Consider the following 17,017-nt stretch of genomic DNA (forward strand, 5'->3'; position numbering starts at 1 on the left):
TCTAAGGCCTTTGACACCATAGATCATGATATTTTACTCTCAAAATTATTTAATTATGGTGTCAGAGGCCTTCCATTACAATTAATAAAAGATTATCTTACAGACAGACAACAATTTACCTCTATTAATTCATTTGATTCTAACTTATTACCTATAACCTGCAGTACACATGTACCTGTCTCTTATACACATCTAGATGTGTATAAGAGACAGGTTCTATCTTGATCATATTATTGTTATCTTTTAAAGTTAATGAATCAAAACAATTGAATTATTATAATAGGTTCTTATATCTTGTTCATTTATTATGTTCATTGTGTGAAACAAATAAACTGAAACTGAAACTGAGTTTCATAGAATCTGTCAGCAGATTTTCTGGATACTCAGTGAAACTATCAATACCTAGGCACAAAATGTAGTGCAGAGCTACTATATTTCATTTGCCCACAATGAAACTTTAGGGGCATCATGTGGGCTAAGTGTCCTAACTGAGGTGTGAATTTTCCCAAAAATCGAGAAATATACTTTTGTGATATTTTGGGTCAAAAGTCAAGGTCACGTGACTTGACTATATAATTCTCACTAGTCCGGACATCATCGAGATGCATATCATTGGAAAGAGAGAGGAGAGAATCTTCTTCTCTATCCAACGGTACCAGAATTTCCCCAATACGTTGAGTTTCAAGAAAGATATGAGTAGTTGTCTGTCAGAAGGTGAGTTTTTTAGCCAAATTTCATGAAAATTTCAAATTGCTCTAACTCATCAGAAAATACTGGCGCGGAGCTAAAAATTTCACTGTGGGGTTATCTCGGGTAGAACCCCCAACATGCAAAATATTGATTTGAAGGGGGTCGGGCAAAAAAGTGTGTTGGAGTCATAATTTACGCGCCGTACGTTCATTTCCACGCGCACAGCACGTAATGAAGCTGGAAATTACGTTTTGTTACATATTTTGGGTTCCTGACACTGTATTACATACTAAAATTTATTTTCTTTTATTGGCATGAGTTACAAAAACAATATACAATATCATAAAAGAAAAAAAAATGAGAATGATAACATGCAATGAAAGAAGGATCGGTCCCGAAAAGAGAAGTCTTGAGTCGGGCAAGCCTGAAAAAAACAATATGAAAACTCGTTGGACAATAATAAATGAATTAATAAATACTGAAAAAAGTAACACACAAAAAAAAAAATAAATAAAAAAATAAACAAATAGATAAATGCATAAATCTTTGATCATAGCGGGACACATGGAGAAACGACCGATAATGTAAATCAAAGGCCTAGTTAATAATTTAAAATCAAGTGTTTTTTAAGCTTTGAGAAAAAATAAATTAGAAGAAACATAATTTAAGATTGTGGATGGTAAGCTGTTGATGAAAGTGGGACCCGAGTATCTAATATTGTGCTGAAAGTGATACAGGGACACAACTATGTGTACATCCCCGGCTCAGTCCCGGCTAGTGCCTCGCTATGGCCCGGGTCGGGGGGGGGGGGGCCCACATGACTACAATTGACAAGTGCATAACTCCAAAGTACAAAATGGATGCCTAAAATTTCTTTAAGTGTTTTATCTTCTATGTCGCCAGTTTTTGAGAACGTATCACATGAAAAGGTTGCTAGCTTAATTTTTTCGTATTTATTTAATAAAACATGCATTACTGTATTAAATTCAGCTAAAGATATCAAAAAAACATATTTTTTGATAGATTTTGGGTAAGAAAATTAACATAATGTGTTGTCATATTCATCATTCCATAGATAATTTTAGTACCTTCCGTATGATACCTAATACAATGTATATTCAAATCGAATATTCCAGTGACGGACTAGCTTCAAAATACCATTTCTGAGTAAAAACGTGTACAATTTTTTGGTCATATTTGCACCTAAATTCAAAATTCAGCGTGGCAACATATCCCATTCTGTGTGAGCCAAGAGCTGGTGATGAGAGTTCACCTTGTTGCCAGCTTGTAACAAATGTCGCCTATGAAAAAAACAATGAACACTTTCAATCCGAAGGCCACACGTCTATTATGTTAACAATAAAAATAGAAAAACATTTAAACTCTACTTTTAAAACATTTATTATGAATATTATGTATAAATTTAAAACCACAGTATTTTATTAAAATTAAAAATGTTCATAATTATTTACATTAATTTACAAGACTGCAAATAAGAAGCACATATTTATAATACAGTATTACTAAATTATAATTGATTAATGCATAAAATTTACAAAATATCTTGATTTCAAATAGGAAATATATTTCTATGACAAAACATGAACTTTAATCATAATAGAGTGTAATAATAAAAACAAAACAAAAATACAAATAGGAAAAATGTCCTAAAATATAAAATCAAATTTTAACATTCTTTTAAAATAACATACTGTACTGGTACATACTGTAAATGACCAAAAAAGCATTACAGGATTTATTTAACTTTTAGAAGTTTTGGTGCACAACATATACTGTATACCATCAAACTTGTTGCAATGTTAGTATTTAGTCAGCGAAAAATCAGTTGTTTATTAAAGCTGATGATACAAAAATTTCATAACATGTTGGTTAATATGCATTCTCTAATAATATTCACACACACAGAGCAAAAGCAACACCTAGCAAAAAAATAAAACAAAATCATCTTTGATGTTGCACATTTCATCAGCAACGCCAGTTCTATCGAGGTCTTACAACATTTTATGGCAGTGATGGTAAGACTTCTTAAATATTGCTATTATTGGATAAAGAGGGCAGACTTTCATTTGACCTACTGTATTCAACTGTCAATAACAGATTTACTTCATTTATTTATCAAATGTTAACACTTTTCTTTGGTTGCCATTCTAAACTTCGCCTTAAATTAGCTTTTTAGAGTGTAGAACACCTATTTCTAAACAAAAAACACCTTGTTCTCAATTTTTGATAATATTCTCATTCATTATGTTTATTACAATCTTATAAAACTAAATAGTTACCCACAGTATTAAAAATTGATTTCGTTGATATTGCATTGAGGTAGAAGTTCAGGTTTAGTGTTACCATCATTCTTGTATTAATTAATATTTACACACTATACATTATCTGTGATTGGGATTAAATGCAGTTACGTATATAGGGGATGCCACCTCCCTCAAAACACTTATCTCCCCACCCCCTCCATATATTGCTCCCCTACTGAAAATATACAAAGAAAAGAAAATTATCCTCAAATCAACCTTATTTAGTTGGGTAGTTTCCCCTCCCCTAATCATTGAACACACCCCCCCACCCCCAATCTATTACAAGACAACATACGTTACTGGGTAAATAACAAAGCCACATCTGATTTTTATATTTACTGTAGATGTCAATTCATGACAGAAAATTGTTCATAAAACATGATGGTTTCAACACTAAACAGTACCCATGTAAAATTAATTTACCCTATCCAGTTAAATGCAAAATGCAATCAAATTGAATTTTCTCAAGCATATGTGTTGGGTAGGCAAGTTTCTATTAACATTTATGTTACAATTTATAAAAATGATCACTGTAGTCCAAATCCTAAGCCATTTATAAGTGATGAAACAGTGAGGCCTTTTCCATTCAAGCGAGTTTTGATTGTTTACAATATTATATACAGTAAGAGGTTCAGAGACCTACACCCATGGCAGCATAAATCAAAGTTATCTTAGCTTCATTTGCAACTAATCAAGTGCCGTAAAATGTAACTTCATCAATAAAACTGTCATTTGTCTTATTCCAATTGTTTATAGTTTTCTTTTGTTTGCCATTCTTATCCATTTTTCTTTATTTACAATTTGCACACCACTTATACAAAAAAATGTTCATTTTGTATTACACATATTTGTTGTCAATGATTTTTAATATAAACATCTTGTTTGTAACAGTGCACTCTGAACGTAGTTTTGTTACACAGTAATGTCTATGACCACCGAGAGGGCATAGATACAAAAATTACTTACAGTATATTGTGTTAACTTGTGGTCTAAGCAATGAATATTATGAATCAGTTTAATTTTTGTAAAACTATTGGTCTCACTCTTTACTCATATTGTCATACATTTTAAATGATGATATAATTGTTATAACAGCCAAGGAATGCTTTGACCACAGTATTATCAATTTAGTTAGTTGATACTACATGTAAGTACACTAAAAATTTCACCACCATGGTACAGTTAAGTGCTACCATTATCTTCATACTTTATTATTATTTTAGTACTTTGTTACCTCTGATTTAAATGAGTTCACCAGCAATTCTACATCAATAGACACAATCAAGTGATCAAAGTTACAATACCAATTTGGCAAAAAATTGTAAATAGCCATATATAGCTATGCTCAGAATATTTTTAAAAAAATGCATGGCTCCGCAGTAAGGCACATCAATGACATCATAAGTAATGTTAGTTAAAATGTAGTAAACTACTCTAAATTCCTTAGAAATTGAACTACATACAGTATTAAGAGTTTAGAGTAACTTGTAGGTTTTACCAAAATATGAATACACAGTAATTTACATTATAAAATCCTTATGTAATTATTATTATAGCTGATATCAAAATACATTAAAACATTATGAATGCTAACAAAGAATTAAATATTTAAAAACATAAGAAAATATTAAGGAAATAATTGAGATCTTGGTAGAATAACATTTTGGTAGATATCTTTTCCTTGATAACCATCAGCAAAAGTCAGTGTTAAGTTCTTGGAAGTTGCTGTGATGTAAGCAAACCCCCCAACTGGTTCAGAATAGTGAAATTTGAGTGAGTTGGTTGGAACATTGTCCATGTGAGCAACAGATGGGTCAACAAAGTTTCCAGATCCAATTACAAAATACTTCACAGTTGAATTGTCTTCTTTAAGATACTGAAAAAAAAAAAGTTAATGTTATTACTGTTACATTGTAAAAAAAATAGGCTCCCAGCGGGAGCGTGCGTCTACTGCCTTATACAGGAGTTTTTGTTTTTTTTAATTTTATCTTATGTTCTTCAATAGGCAGATGTGTGTATTATTGTAGTGTATCTGGATTTTTTAGGAAATTTTCTTTTATAAAAATATTCTGTATACAGTAGGCCTACTACTATATTACACTAAAAACATTTTAAAATGTTGTTATGTCGTTGATCACAAAGAGTGCTACCATGTTCTAGAGAGCGTCCTTCAAATGACGTTAAGAGGCGTTTGTGGCGAACACGTGCTGCGTCTCTATAACGCGTGTGCGAGTTTCGAACGCAATTTTGTTCGAGTTCCGAACGCTATTCGATTGTCAATAGAGCGCCCCCTACCTCGTGGTAGTAGTACCCATCATGCCTAAACCTGATTTACCCTTTTCCGCCATCTTTAATTGCTACATCATGACATAGTGTCTACATCCTCGTTGGGGGCAGTAGACACAACCAGACTTTACACTGGTAGTTCGTGGAAGATACACATACATGATTATTTGCAAATAACGTATGTTTGTTGTGTTATACTGCCGTCAGTACAGAAGATGGCAAGTTTTGGGCAACCCCTTGAATATATATAGTGTACCAAAGTCGTACTAGGCACAACAATAAAAAAAAAAACTGTCAGCGACGAGTTTACTTGCCCCTTCCCCACAGAATTTATTACACACTATTTCTTAATGTTTTTCGATGAATCAACTTGCTTGTCATTTGAATTTTCATTATTTGGTTTAATTAAGTGACTTTTGATTCTGTTTTTTTGTACAGTAGTTGTAATATTTTTGCCAAGGAAAATATTTGACTTTGAATTTGTATTAAACAAATTTAATGAATTGTATATTTTGTATGATTGAATTACATCCATTAATAATCAATTTGCTGTTTGACAACTATAAAATTTAATATATTTTTATATAATTGTATACCATTTTTTTTTAAATTAGTAATTTCCTAATTATTTATTGTAGGTATACTTTTGATTGTATTGTTTTTTGCTTTTTTCGTGTCTGTTTTCTGTTTGGTATGATAGGCTTATTTTTATATGTAAAGTTTTATATGCTTATATTTTTATACGTAAACTCAAGAAATTTTCTACTTTTTGAGTGTTTTATACCAAATAAAAAATAAAATTAAAAAATTAAAATAATCTCAAATTTCAATGAAAATCACCTTGAACAAAATGCTTTCAGGAAGTACTACTCAAAAGTTACAGGCCTTCATCGTGTAATAGATGATTGGCTAGAATCCATTAATGACCGCAAAATGCTTTCTCGATATTGCAAAGTGTTTTGACACAATAAATCATACAGTACTAATAAATTACTATTCAGAGAAAAAATTATGGATGTAAAAGAAACAAGTTATTTGTGGGTCCAAAATTACTTGGCTGGAAGGAAGCAAGTCACAATGAGCAATTTTATTAGCGGTGGGTAGGGTCCTTATAGATCGGGGCCCCTGGAGCTCGGGGCCCAGGTTCAATAAACCTGCGGTAGTTCATTGAGTATGTTATGTGTTCTACAATTTTGTCATTTTCATGGCATAAAAGATTGTACTTTGCGCTATTTACTACCCTTTTTACACTAGCAAAGGTGAGAATATAAATGTGTTAATTCCAGAATGATGATAATAATAATAATAAAATGTGGCGTGGTCAAGCAGAATTAGTCGCTTGTCGGAAATTCGGATTTTGAGATAATATATTATTATTAATTAGCAAGATATTGTCTTTACAATGGTGAAAGTTTTTGCAATCCGACATTTTTTTATATTAGTTACAGAAGTTTAAAATAGTCTACATTCGTGAGAAACCCAAAACATTTTTTTGAGCACTTCACATTCTAAGTTTACCAATCACTGAGACGCTGACAGCGTGAAGACGTTCCTTGTTCCATGGCATAGCTGAATACCCAACCTAGCAACAGGGGGGCAAGATTACTGTATACAATTAAGATTGTACAAGAGTACAATTTAGCCCAATCAATATACAATAACTACATTTTTCTAACAACACATTAAGTTTCGTTAAGAGCCTAACAAAGGTTTGGCAGTTATGGCAGTTATTTGAGTTTGAATTCAGCCTATAAAATCGGTGATATATTTTGTATGTCGATCAGCAATACTCGATAGGCAGTCTATACTATACTAAACCAAGGCCTAACCACGGGAAGTTGGCATTGCTAAAGGTTTTGAAATTACACAATATTGTCAAACCATTGTTCACTGATGCTTTGGTACTTATAAAATGGATGAAAATTGTACAAAAATAAGAACCACTAGGCCTTGTATGGCTCCAATGACGCTGTTTTGATTTAACTGTGGTATTGTGGGATAAAATCATAAATGCGCGCATGCTCAGTATCAGGTCATTATGTTACTGACCAATCGCAGAAATTATTTCAGCATCAACGTCAAGGAATAACAGGATTGTTTTACACTACTTAAAATCGATGTAATTGGTTAAAATTAAAAATGTATCATGAAAATGAACCAACAACATGAAAGCTTACAGTATACAATACCATATAGGTACCAAATATTGAGCAGTTTGCTTTCAAAATGGAGACGTGCAACTAAACGGTAAAAATAGACCATTTTTTAGACATTTTACAGTGAGACACGTCCCTCTGTAAATTGTATAAAACTGTTTACAGTTGAAAATTGAAAAAAAATTCAATGATTCTCAGATGCCTTATTGTTAATTTTAGGTGATAAAATAAATTTTGATTTTCTTTGAAATTTTCAACGTATAAAGCTTTACTGTAGGCCTGAATTTCTCCAGCTGACAATCTCTAACAAACGAATGATTTGGCTTGACCACGCCACTATAGAGCTTAATGACAACAAAGCCTAGTGCTTCACATTATTACCACTGGTCATTGGATCAAGCATATAACTTAAAACCATGAATTGAAGCCCAATGGGCTTAATCTCGAAATGAAGCCATCTCGAATGGAAGCCGCCTCTTTAGTTTGCAAAATTAGTCTCGAAAAGAAGCCATCTCACTGTACATGAATTTCCAAAAAACCAAAATAAATTTATTAAAAACAAGCTTGATACAGTAGTTTAGGTGATTTAATGCCAGTTAAATACACTCTATGATACAGACTGATGTTACAGTGGCCTTATTTATTCTTTTATAGTACAAATTCACAAAATTTACAGTATTCAATTTGAAAAGAAGTCCCCTAATAGTAGCCTCGAAAAGAATCCCATCTCGAAAAAAAAAGCCCATCCAAAGTTCACAAACAAAAGAAGCCCAGGGCTTCAATTCCGAGGTTTTACGGTATTATAATGAACACTTCCCTGGGGAGAATTTCATAATGTTGCAGCTGTAATCAGCGCATTTTGTGTTTTCTGGGTGTAGAGAGACACGGTAAAGTGCCTAGCCTAAGGATGCAAGGAATGCAGTTCAATTAACATTGAATGAAACCACCTGGGTCGATCTTGAGTTCACCCAATTTACATTGGCAATGAACACAGGTTTAAATACACATTCAATCTTGTAATTACTGAATATGTAAAAGAATTGATTTCACCTAAGAAAAATATAAAATATTTAAAAATAACAAACCTTGGCTTACAAAAGATCTAAGAGAAGAATTATCTAGGAAATATTTTACATCAAAGTTTGAGTGTAATGTAATGGAAAAGAAAAGGATCCAAAAAAACAACAAGAAAATTAGAAGAATGTAAAAAGAAATAATGAGACAAAATTTAACATACAATTAAGTGTAAGGATACCTGTCAGGCCTGGAATGAGGTTAGAAAGATATTGAAAAGAAAAATAATGTATCTGACCACAGCTTTGAACCCAATGATAATACCATTTATGCTAGATTCGATAAGCATGATTTCAGATATGAAAGAACGGCCCTAACTTAAAGCTTTAAAAATGAAACTGACGTTACAGATGTTTAAAAAATCAATGTTGAAGATGCTAAACAGTACTGTATATGAAAAGAGTAAATATTAATAAAGCTAAAGGGTCCAGATGGTATCTCAGGGCATCTGTTTAGATCATGTGCAAATAAGCTTTCACCTGTAGCATGTCAGATATTTCAATGTGCACTAAATTCAGGGATACTGCCCGATCTCTGGAAGGTTTCTGAGATAATTCCAGTTTCCAAACAGCCTAACCCTAAAATTATTAGACCAGTTGCATTAATGTCTATTTTGTTAAAGATTTTTGAGTAGATAATTAGAGAACAACATCGAATGTAATGATGATGATATGGATGATAAACAGTTGGCCTATCAGAAAAATAGAGGGGTGGATGACACCAAATGTGGTTTCACATTTAAATATTAAAACGAAGAGCTTATACTCGGGGTGTCTTTATAGACTACTCATCTGCATTAAACTTGATGCAGCCCCATATTCTAATAAATAAAATGCTTGAATAGAAGGTTAACCCTTAATTCGCATTATGGGTAGGTGATATTCTCACTAACCGGTTTACAGTATGTCAGGGTTGGTAAACCTATCTCGGAGAGAAAGATAATTAACATAGATGCTCCCAGGGCTGTTGCCTCTCGCCAGGTTTGTTTACCATTTACACTAGGACTGTCGATCACTAAGTAGGAATTGTAATATAATTAAATACGCAGATGACATGGATTGGCCTTTTTGGAAATTCTGATGATCATATGTATAGGATTGAATTTCAAAAATTAATGACATGGTGAATGATAACTACCTTAAGATAACTCTAAGAAAACTAAGGAAATTATATGGGATTTTAGGAAGAACCCAAATGGGAAAGTTCATCTGGTTGTCAACAATTAGCTTTGAGAAAAATACAGCTGAGATTGTAAAGAAAGGAAATCAAAGTTACACTTTCTCAGAAAACTAAACAAGTTTAACATTAGTCAGTGTGCTCTTAAATTTTTTTATGAAACCTTTATTCAATTGGTCTTAATACAGCAGTCATCTCTTTTATTGCTTGGTTCGGTAATTTAAATAAGATGTACAAGAAGCGTCTGATAAGGATAACTAAGATAGCAGCAAACATAATTGGTTGTTCTGTCAATGATTTAGGTCGTCTGTATGAGAAGAAAGTCTTACATAAACTAAAGAAAATCATAGAAGATAAAAATCAATATAATAATAATAAAAATTATGAAATTGAAATTGAATAATAAATGTAATTGTATTTATGTTTTTATAATTTATGCCTGTATTACTTGAATTTTGTAAGGGGGTGTTTTTAGATGTTTATATTAATGATTATGACAATTTTAATAATAATAATTATAATAATAACAATTGATATAACAATAATTTTGGCAATACTTTTTATATGTTTTTATAACTATTTTAATCAAAGTCCTGTCCAAGGAAGAAGATTTATATAAAGTTTGATTTGATTTGATTTAAGATTTTTACCTGCAAGTTATGGTCATGTCCACTAAAATAAGCATTTACTCTATACTTGTTAAGAAGTGGTCTTAACCTTGTTACCAGACATTCTGTGGGTCCATGCTCAGCAACAGACCATACAGGAAAGTGGCCAGCAACTATAACATACTCAAATCTAAAAAGAAATCCAACAATATGTCAGTGCTAACAGGACATACTGTATTGCAGTAACTGCTGCTACTTTGGGATCTTATTCAAAACTAGTCACTAAGCTCGGTAGTCTAGTGGTTATGGTGCCAGGCTAGTTATCTGGAGGTCGTGGGTTCGTATTCCCATCCGAATCACTTCAAGTTTTTCGCAAGTATTTCAGGTAGGGCAAAACATCACTCTTACAGTATTATAATAATAATAATAATAAATGTAATATTTAATAATAACAAAGTTTACACCTAAGAACATATAACATGAAACACATTGTATAAATCTGTGAAATCTTAAAAGAAATATTGAACACCATAGTGTCAACTACAATAATGAAAGCCTAAAAAAATCACCATATATCTGGGAGGGGTCGCATAGTGAGCTTACCTGGAATAAACACATTCATGTTTTTTTCCAAGAAAATTTCAGAACCACTCACCCACACATGGGGTATATATTTGGGCCTTTCTTCTAGTAGAGGCACTAAAATTATGCTCCATAATTCTGTTCAATAAATTTCACAGAATTATACAAAGTGTGTGTTCTAGTGTACACTGGGGTTATGTTTAATACTGTATGGTTAATAGGCCTTATTTGAGAAGACTCATTCCATCACCAGGATCATTAAGGCCGGTTGGCCACTAAACTTGTCAAGCGAAAGCGTCGAGCGTCACGCGGCAAGCAAAGAGAATTGCGCAAAGTTCACAAGAGTTGACTTTCGGTAAAGAATGTCTCGCTTCCAAATGATTCGCTTGCCTGTTCCCACTGCTGACCGCGTGCAAAAACTTGAAATGGCGGCCGTGGCAACAGAGAAGTGATTTTGTTATCGCGTTGATAGACGGAGGAAAAGGGCTGTGAGACGAATCAGATAAATCCTCAGGATTAACATTCCCTATATAACTCTATAATGAATCAAAAGAGTAAATATAAGCACAGTTTTTTTAGTTCATATTTTTTCAAGGCCTAGAGCTAGGCCTCCTAAGGGAAGATAGTAGGCCTAGCCTACCCTACTGTAGGTCTCAGGTGTAGCAGGGTATCAGAGGCCTAGGCTGCACAGGCCTAATACTGGTAGAAAGAGGAAATAACTCAACTCGTCTCTGCAAATCATTTTCCACGCATTGTCACATATTTTCTTTGCTCCCTTCTTGTCACAGACCTAAGCAAGGGTAGCCTGTTCCACAGAGTTTGCATGAAACGGACTCGTCGGTCATCGTTCGCACTTCTGTAGGCCTACATTGTTTCGACAATGTTCGTGACTTTATTGTTGACCTTTGACATTAATTGAATCTAAGCCTTGCGATTGGTCCATCGGCTGCGAATTCGCTCGCGAACTGAAAAAGTTGGTCTTTGAATCAACTCTTGTGAATTCGCAGACGAAGCCTCCATGACAACTGCGCGCACCGCGTCGAAGTTCAAATATTGGGCGTTCGCGTGTTCGACTACAAATTCGTTTGCATGTTCATATTGGAAACGCCAGTCGCGTCTTCGATTCAGCTGCACGCGGCACATTTCGACGCGAAATTCGCTTGATCGCGTTCAGTGGTAACCGGCCTTTATGGCTATAGGTTCAGTGTTGGTGCCAGTGGTAGAAGAGGGAGAATTTTCCCCCATTGCCTGATTCCACAATGACGTCGTCAGATCGAAAATATTAATTTGCTTTTAATCAAATTGGAATATAGGGGGTAGGTAATTCTTGTTCATCATTCTACTATTTTAATATTCTTTTTACAATATACTATATATATCTATAATGGGTGACCCTTCCAGCAGCTGATATTCAGAGCCAATTTTGTTTCTCTTTAAAAAAAAAAATGGTAATCCATCTATTATTAACAATTACCAATTAATAATCTCTATTTCACCTTTTGGTTCCAATATTCTAGAAAAAAGTATACCGTAATTTTTGCCTTAAAATGTATACAGGGATTGGCAAATCAAAATATGATTATTTGGACAGGCAAATTAATACCTTTGGTCTGACAGGGTTTGCAAAGATGGCATCAGTTCCAAGTCTGGCAATAATTGAGAGCACTTACTTTTCTGAGCTTTGTAATTTTTGTTCAATCCAGGCCCATTGCTCCTCAGCAGCCAAGTAGTCCTCAGGTCCCTCCGGTGCTGCTCCAACCGTGAACATATCTGTGTTTCCACACAAGGTCACCGTGTCAATCATTAGTGTCAAAATTGATGAATTTGAATTTGGAATGTTAAATGTCAGAGTATAGAAAAGGGATGGGAAATTCCTAAACATTCAAAAGAAAAAAAAGAAAAGAACAAACATAAATGATATTATCCTATCATATAATACAACAGGATTGATAATATTACTGGTGATAATTCATTTAAATACTCTAAATCATTTGCTAACAGAGTTATTAATGATTAGAATGGTCTTTCAACAAAAGTTGTTTGTGCTGTCAGTATTAAGGTCGGTCTAGGCTGGCTTGATGAGAGTTGGTCTGGCCACCATCTTAAATTTAACCCATTTTGGGACTTGCCATGCCAAAACCATTAACTTTTTGATATATTCATATTCTCCACTTAAAATCATAGGTCAATTACTGGACTTGAATAAATACTGCCAAAGTTATGAGTAACATTATTTACCTTTTCTCTGAACTGATATACATACTCCCGCATTCTTATGCTAATGTAATTACTCAGCTTAACAGTTAGCGACAGTATTCTGCTTTTGGGATGGCAAGCCTCATACAGTATGTAACAGAGGAATTTTCCAAGTTGGTACAAGAGGGACAAATCAGCCGAGTTCTCCAAATCCTATGATTCAAGGTAATTCAAGTGATACAAAGCGCCGGTGAAACCAAACTTTGTGCAACCTTCTCCACTTACTTGTGCACTGCACACTGACTGACACATGCAAAACTACAGTACATCCTACAGTATAACTGTATTTGGGTTCTTGGTAGAGACAAAAAGTAGGCAAGATAAAAAGCCCGACCCTCAAGGTTGGAAGCCTGAGATCGAAAGCCAACCGCTTTGCTAGTGTTTATAATGAAAAGATGTGTGTCATATGTCTTACCATCTTGGGGAAATGTTTGTGTATGCAACTTGTCCAGAGATGTTACCATAATGGTCATGGTTACCGCCGACCAAGTACCATGGTATATTAAGTGATTCAGCGGTATACACATTTTCAAATGTTTCCTAAATTACAAAAAAACATGGATCAAATAAAAGAATTAGTATACTGTATATGGTTATAATTGATTTGCAGATTTTTTTAAAGAGGCAAAATCATTGTATATTTTTTTGCATAGCTACAGCACTGTAGGTAGTTATCCAGAAACCACAATTGACATTTTTTTAAATGTTATTTTTTTAAAACTACGCCTAAAATATTCGCATCTTGGGATAAACATAGTGTGAGCCACCCTTGAATTACCACATGTTATTACACAAGTCTAATGTAACAGGATTTGATATTTATACAGTATTATGATGAGAACATTGATGCAAGAAAGCTAATTAAATCATGTATTATTCATTGTGATCATTACAACTGTCTGCATTCATTCATAAAGCATTCTCTTGTTCAATAAAATGTCCATTATACAGGCAACAATTCAAAACATTAAAATACACAGTACATTACAAGTTCATACACTAAAACAAATCCGGATATAATTCAAGACACAAAACTAGTACAAAATTTTCATCACAAAATAATATTAATATTAAATAACAATGATTGTAATAACTTCAAATGTAATGTACAATGCTTGATGCCCAATGACTACCAAATTGGAAATGGTTATTCATTCATTATCCCACAAGGCAGTGAGTTTGAGTTTTAAGGTTAGGGTCAATCCAGCTTCACCTCGATTTTCGTAAAATTTGTTGGAAGAATATCCATGATGTAACCAATAATGTATATTTTTATCAGTGACGATGTTCATGAGAGTAATAATGGTACATGAATGATAATGATAAACACAAAACTGAAAGTGATAAGGAGGGGGAAGGAGAAGAATATTTTGGCATGACTCATTAAAACAAAACCTGTAATAATTTAGTTACTGCCAATTTACAAAAAAAAAAAAAAATTGTATTGAATATTTAGGTTCAAATAAAAGTTAATATTCTGTATGTTTAATATTTATTTATGATCTGATATTAAGACAATGGCCAAGTTAGAGATTGGCAGAAGAGAGTATGGAATGAAAATAAACGTGATTTGCACGCTTTCCACAAAGACTATCCAAATGAAACAGTCAAACGGTTGTATTATGCAACAATAACCTTTATTTCGATTGCTATACCGAACGAAAAACTACATAGCAACAAACCACCGATCGGAGGCAAAACTCTCCAAAAATAGGTGGCAGCATCACAAGAATCGTCAACAATGTGATGCAAATATAACTAAACAGCAAAATGAATGAGGCTGTGTGTGAATGATGTACAGATAGAACAGGTTAAAACGTTCTGTTAATTGTAGTACTGTGAAGTACTTAAGATATACAGAGAGTGCCATGTTAAGAAATGTTGCGCCTCAGCTCAAACCATGGTGATCCTGATGTGGTCTTTCTCAGGCTGGTGCAAGGAATTCTCTGACCAGGGGTCCAAGCTCCCTGACGAGGTCCACAAACCCCCTTCCATCTTGGGGAAGCCTACTGTAGGTCCCTGGATGGGGAAATAATTAAATTTGTCAAGTAATTTTTTTTTAATTTAAAAATTATAAAATTTTGTTAATTATGGGATTCTTTAATTACAAAAGACAATTTTATAGAAAACCATGCAAGTTGAAAGTTCCCCTGCCAGAGGTACCAGCCCCCTGTCGAGAAAGAGCTGGCGCCACTACTGCAACCCATATGATAGCAATAGTACTATACAACACCTCGCACATACGGCTGCATTAAACAAGTTTTTAATCCCTAAAATTTGACAGTAAAGGCATGCTTGAATTGTACTTTCGGTGCTTGCGATTTCATTTTTCCTATGCCCCCACACCACCACAACCGCCCCTGCTAGTTCTATAAAAGTCCCTCCCTGGGTCCAATTTAATACAAAGTCCTGAAACTGTGATTCTCAAGCAATGGATGGTGGCCCACAATTGAATGGTTGTCACCCAAAAAGTTTGAGAACTGCCAAAAAAATGCATGGTTTGCTTTGCAGTTTGAAGGACTTGCCTGAAATGCAAAATTCTTATAAATAAATAACAGTGCTTTCCACCAGAAATCTGGCAATAAATTATAATACAAGAAAACCTAAATAGTTACCTTGAACCGGCTATCATGTTCATCCTTAACACCAGTGTAGTAGAAATTATCACCAAGGGCTAGAATAAATTCTGATTTAAAACTAGTTGCAATATTGGCCATAACCTTTGAGACTGAGACTTCTATTGGTGTGTTATATGGAGGATATGGTAAACCACCCCAATCTGCTAAAACTAGGAAGCGAAGAGAATCTTCAGGATACATCTTATTCCATGACCATACTGAAACCAATAAAAATGTATCATAAACCAGATTATCCCAACTCCCTGCATAAACTATTCCCACTACAAAATATGAACACTTTAGTAGGCTTCATATTATACAGAATAATTTTGTACTTACGAATTACACCTAGAAATAGCAAAGAAGTACATAGAAATGGTTCTTAGATGGCTCTCAATCTTTTTCAGACTGGGGTCAAGATTCATTGCACTAAAAATGTTGCGGTCAGGGGTAGGTAGTTGGCGATGCTGGCCTGAGAGTCAACCATCACCTCACAAGCGTTAACGACATTCCAATATACAAAAGTGCCACTTTTTGTGCTGTCATGCCTTGCCTATAAACAGCGTTCTGTCATGCCTAAAATTTTGGAGGCCAAAAAGGTCTGATGGACCGATTTTGCTAAAATTGGTCCCCCTTGGATATAAAATCTCTCCGCCTGACTGCTGCATAGGCTACGATTGCTCCTCTCATGGAAGTATGCTTCTCTCACATCTGAGTAGACATATTACAATGAAAACAATTAATGGCAATGGCAGTCTTACAAATATACATTTAAGACAATGTTTAACAAACAATATAAGCATACAATTACTAAAAGTAAATCTGAACTAAAATGAAAAATATTGTTATTCATAAATCTGTAATTATGTGTTAAATAATTAATGGAGGATTCACAAAGTCACATTCATATTCACATGCGTCATGAGTGGATATCCTGTACGCTTAAAATCAAGACGATACTGGGTTTGATCTACATATACAGTAAATCAATATAGCCGTTAACACCGTTATTTGGACCTGTTCAACAATGAAACCTTCGTGGTCTAGTGGTTATGACGCTCGCCCTGTCAGCGAGAGGTCGCAGGTTCGAATCCCGTCTAAGGCATTTTATTACACAATTACTTTTTTTATAGGACTTTATTCATTAAAAAGTTACTGGGTAGCCTACGATGTTTCATCATGTCCTTATTAAACACTGTATATGTACCTTTGATGATTTATATTGTATTTGTCTCTTATACACATCT

The 17,017-nt window shown here is 33.9% G+C and overlaps 1 protein-coding gene across 1 annotated transcript in view; it reads right to left on the reverse strand.

Moving 5' to 3' along the window:
* Positions 1-1,631: 1,631 nt before the first annotated feature.
* Positions 1,632-17,017, reverse strand: part of LOC117112342 (tartrate-resistant acid phosphatase type 5-like) — a gene marked incomplete at its 5' end in the record, with an annotated part of 22,953 nt that continues 7,567 nt past the window's right edge. The window contains 5 exon segments of the mRNA XM_033255416.1: positions 1,632-4,890; positions 10,357-10,504; positions 12,567-12,770; positions 13,568-13,692; positions 15,768-15,988. Of these exon segments, the coding sequence (XP_033111307.1) occupies positions 4,642-4,890; positions 10,357-10,504; positions 12,567-12,770; positions 13,568-13,692; positions 15,768-15,988 (947 nt within the window).

This window comes from Anneissia japonica, unplaced genomic scaffold (assembly GCF_011630105.1).
Source record: "Anneissia japonica isolate Jap-2015-1 unplaced genomic scaffold, ASM1163010v1 scaffold581_len1011336_cov187, whole genome shotgun sequence".
NCBI lineage: Eukaryota > Metazoa > Echinodermata > Crinoidea > Comatulida > Comatulidae > Anneissia > Anneissia japonica.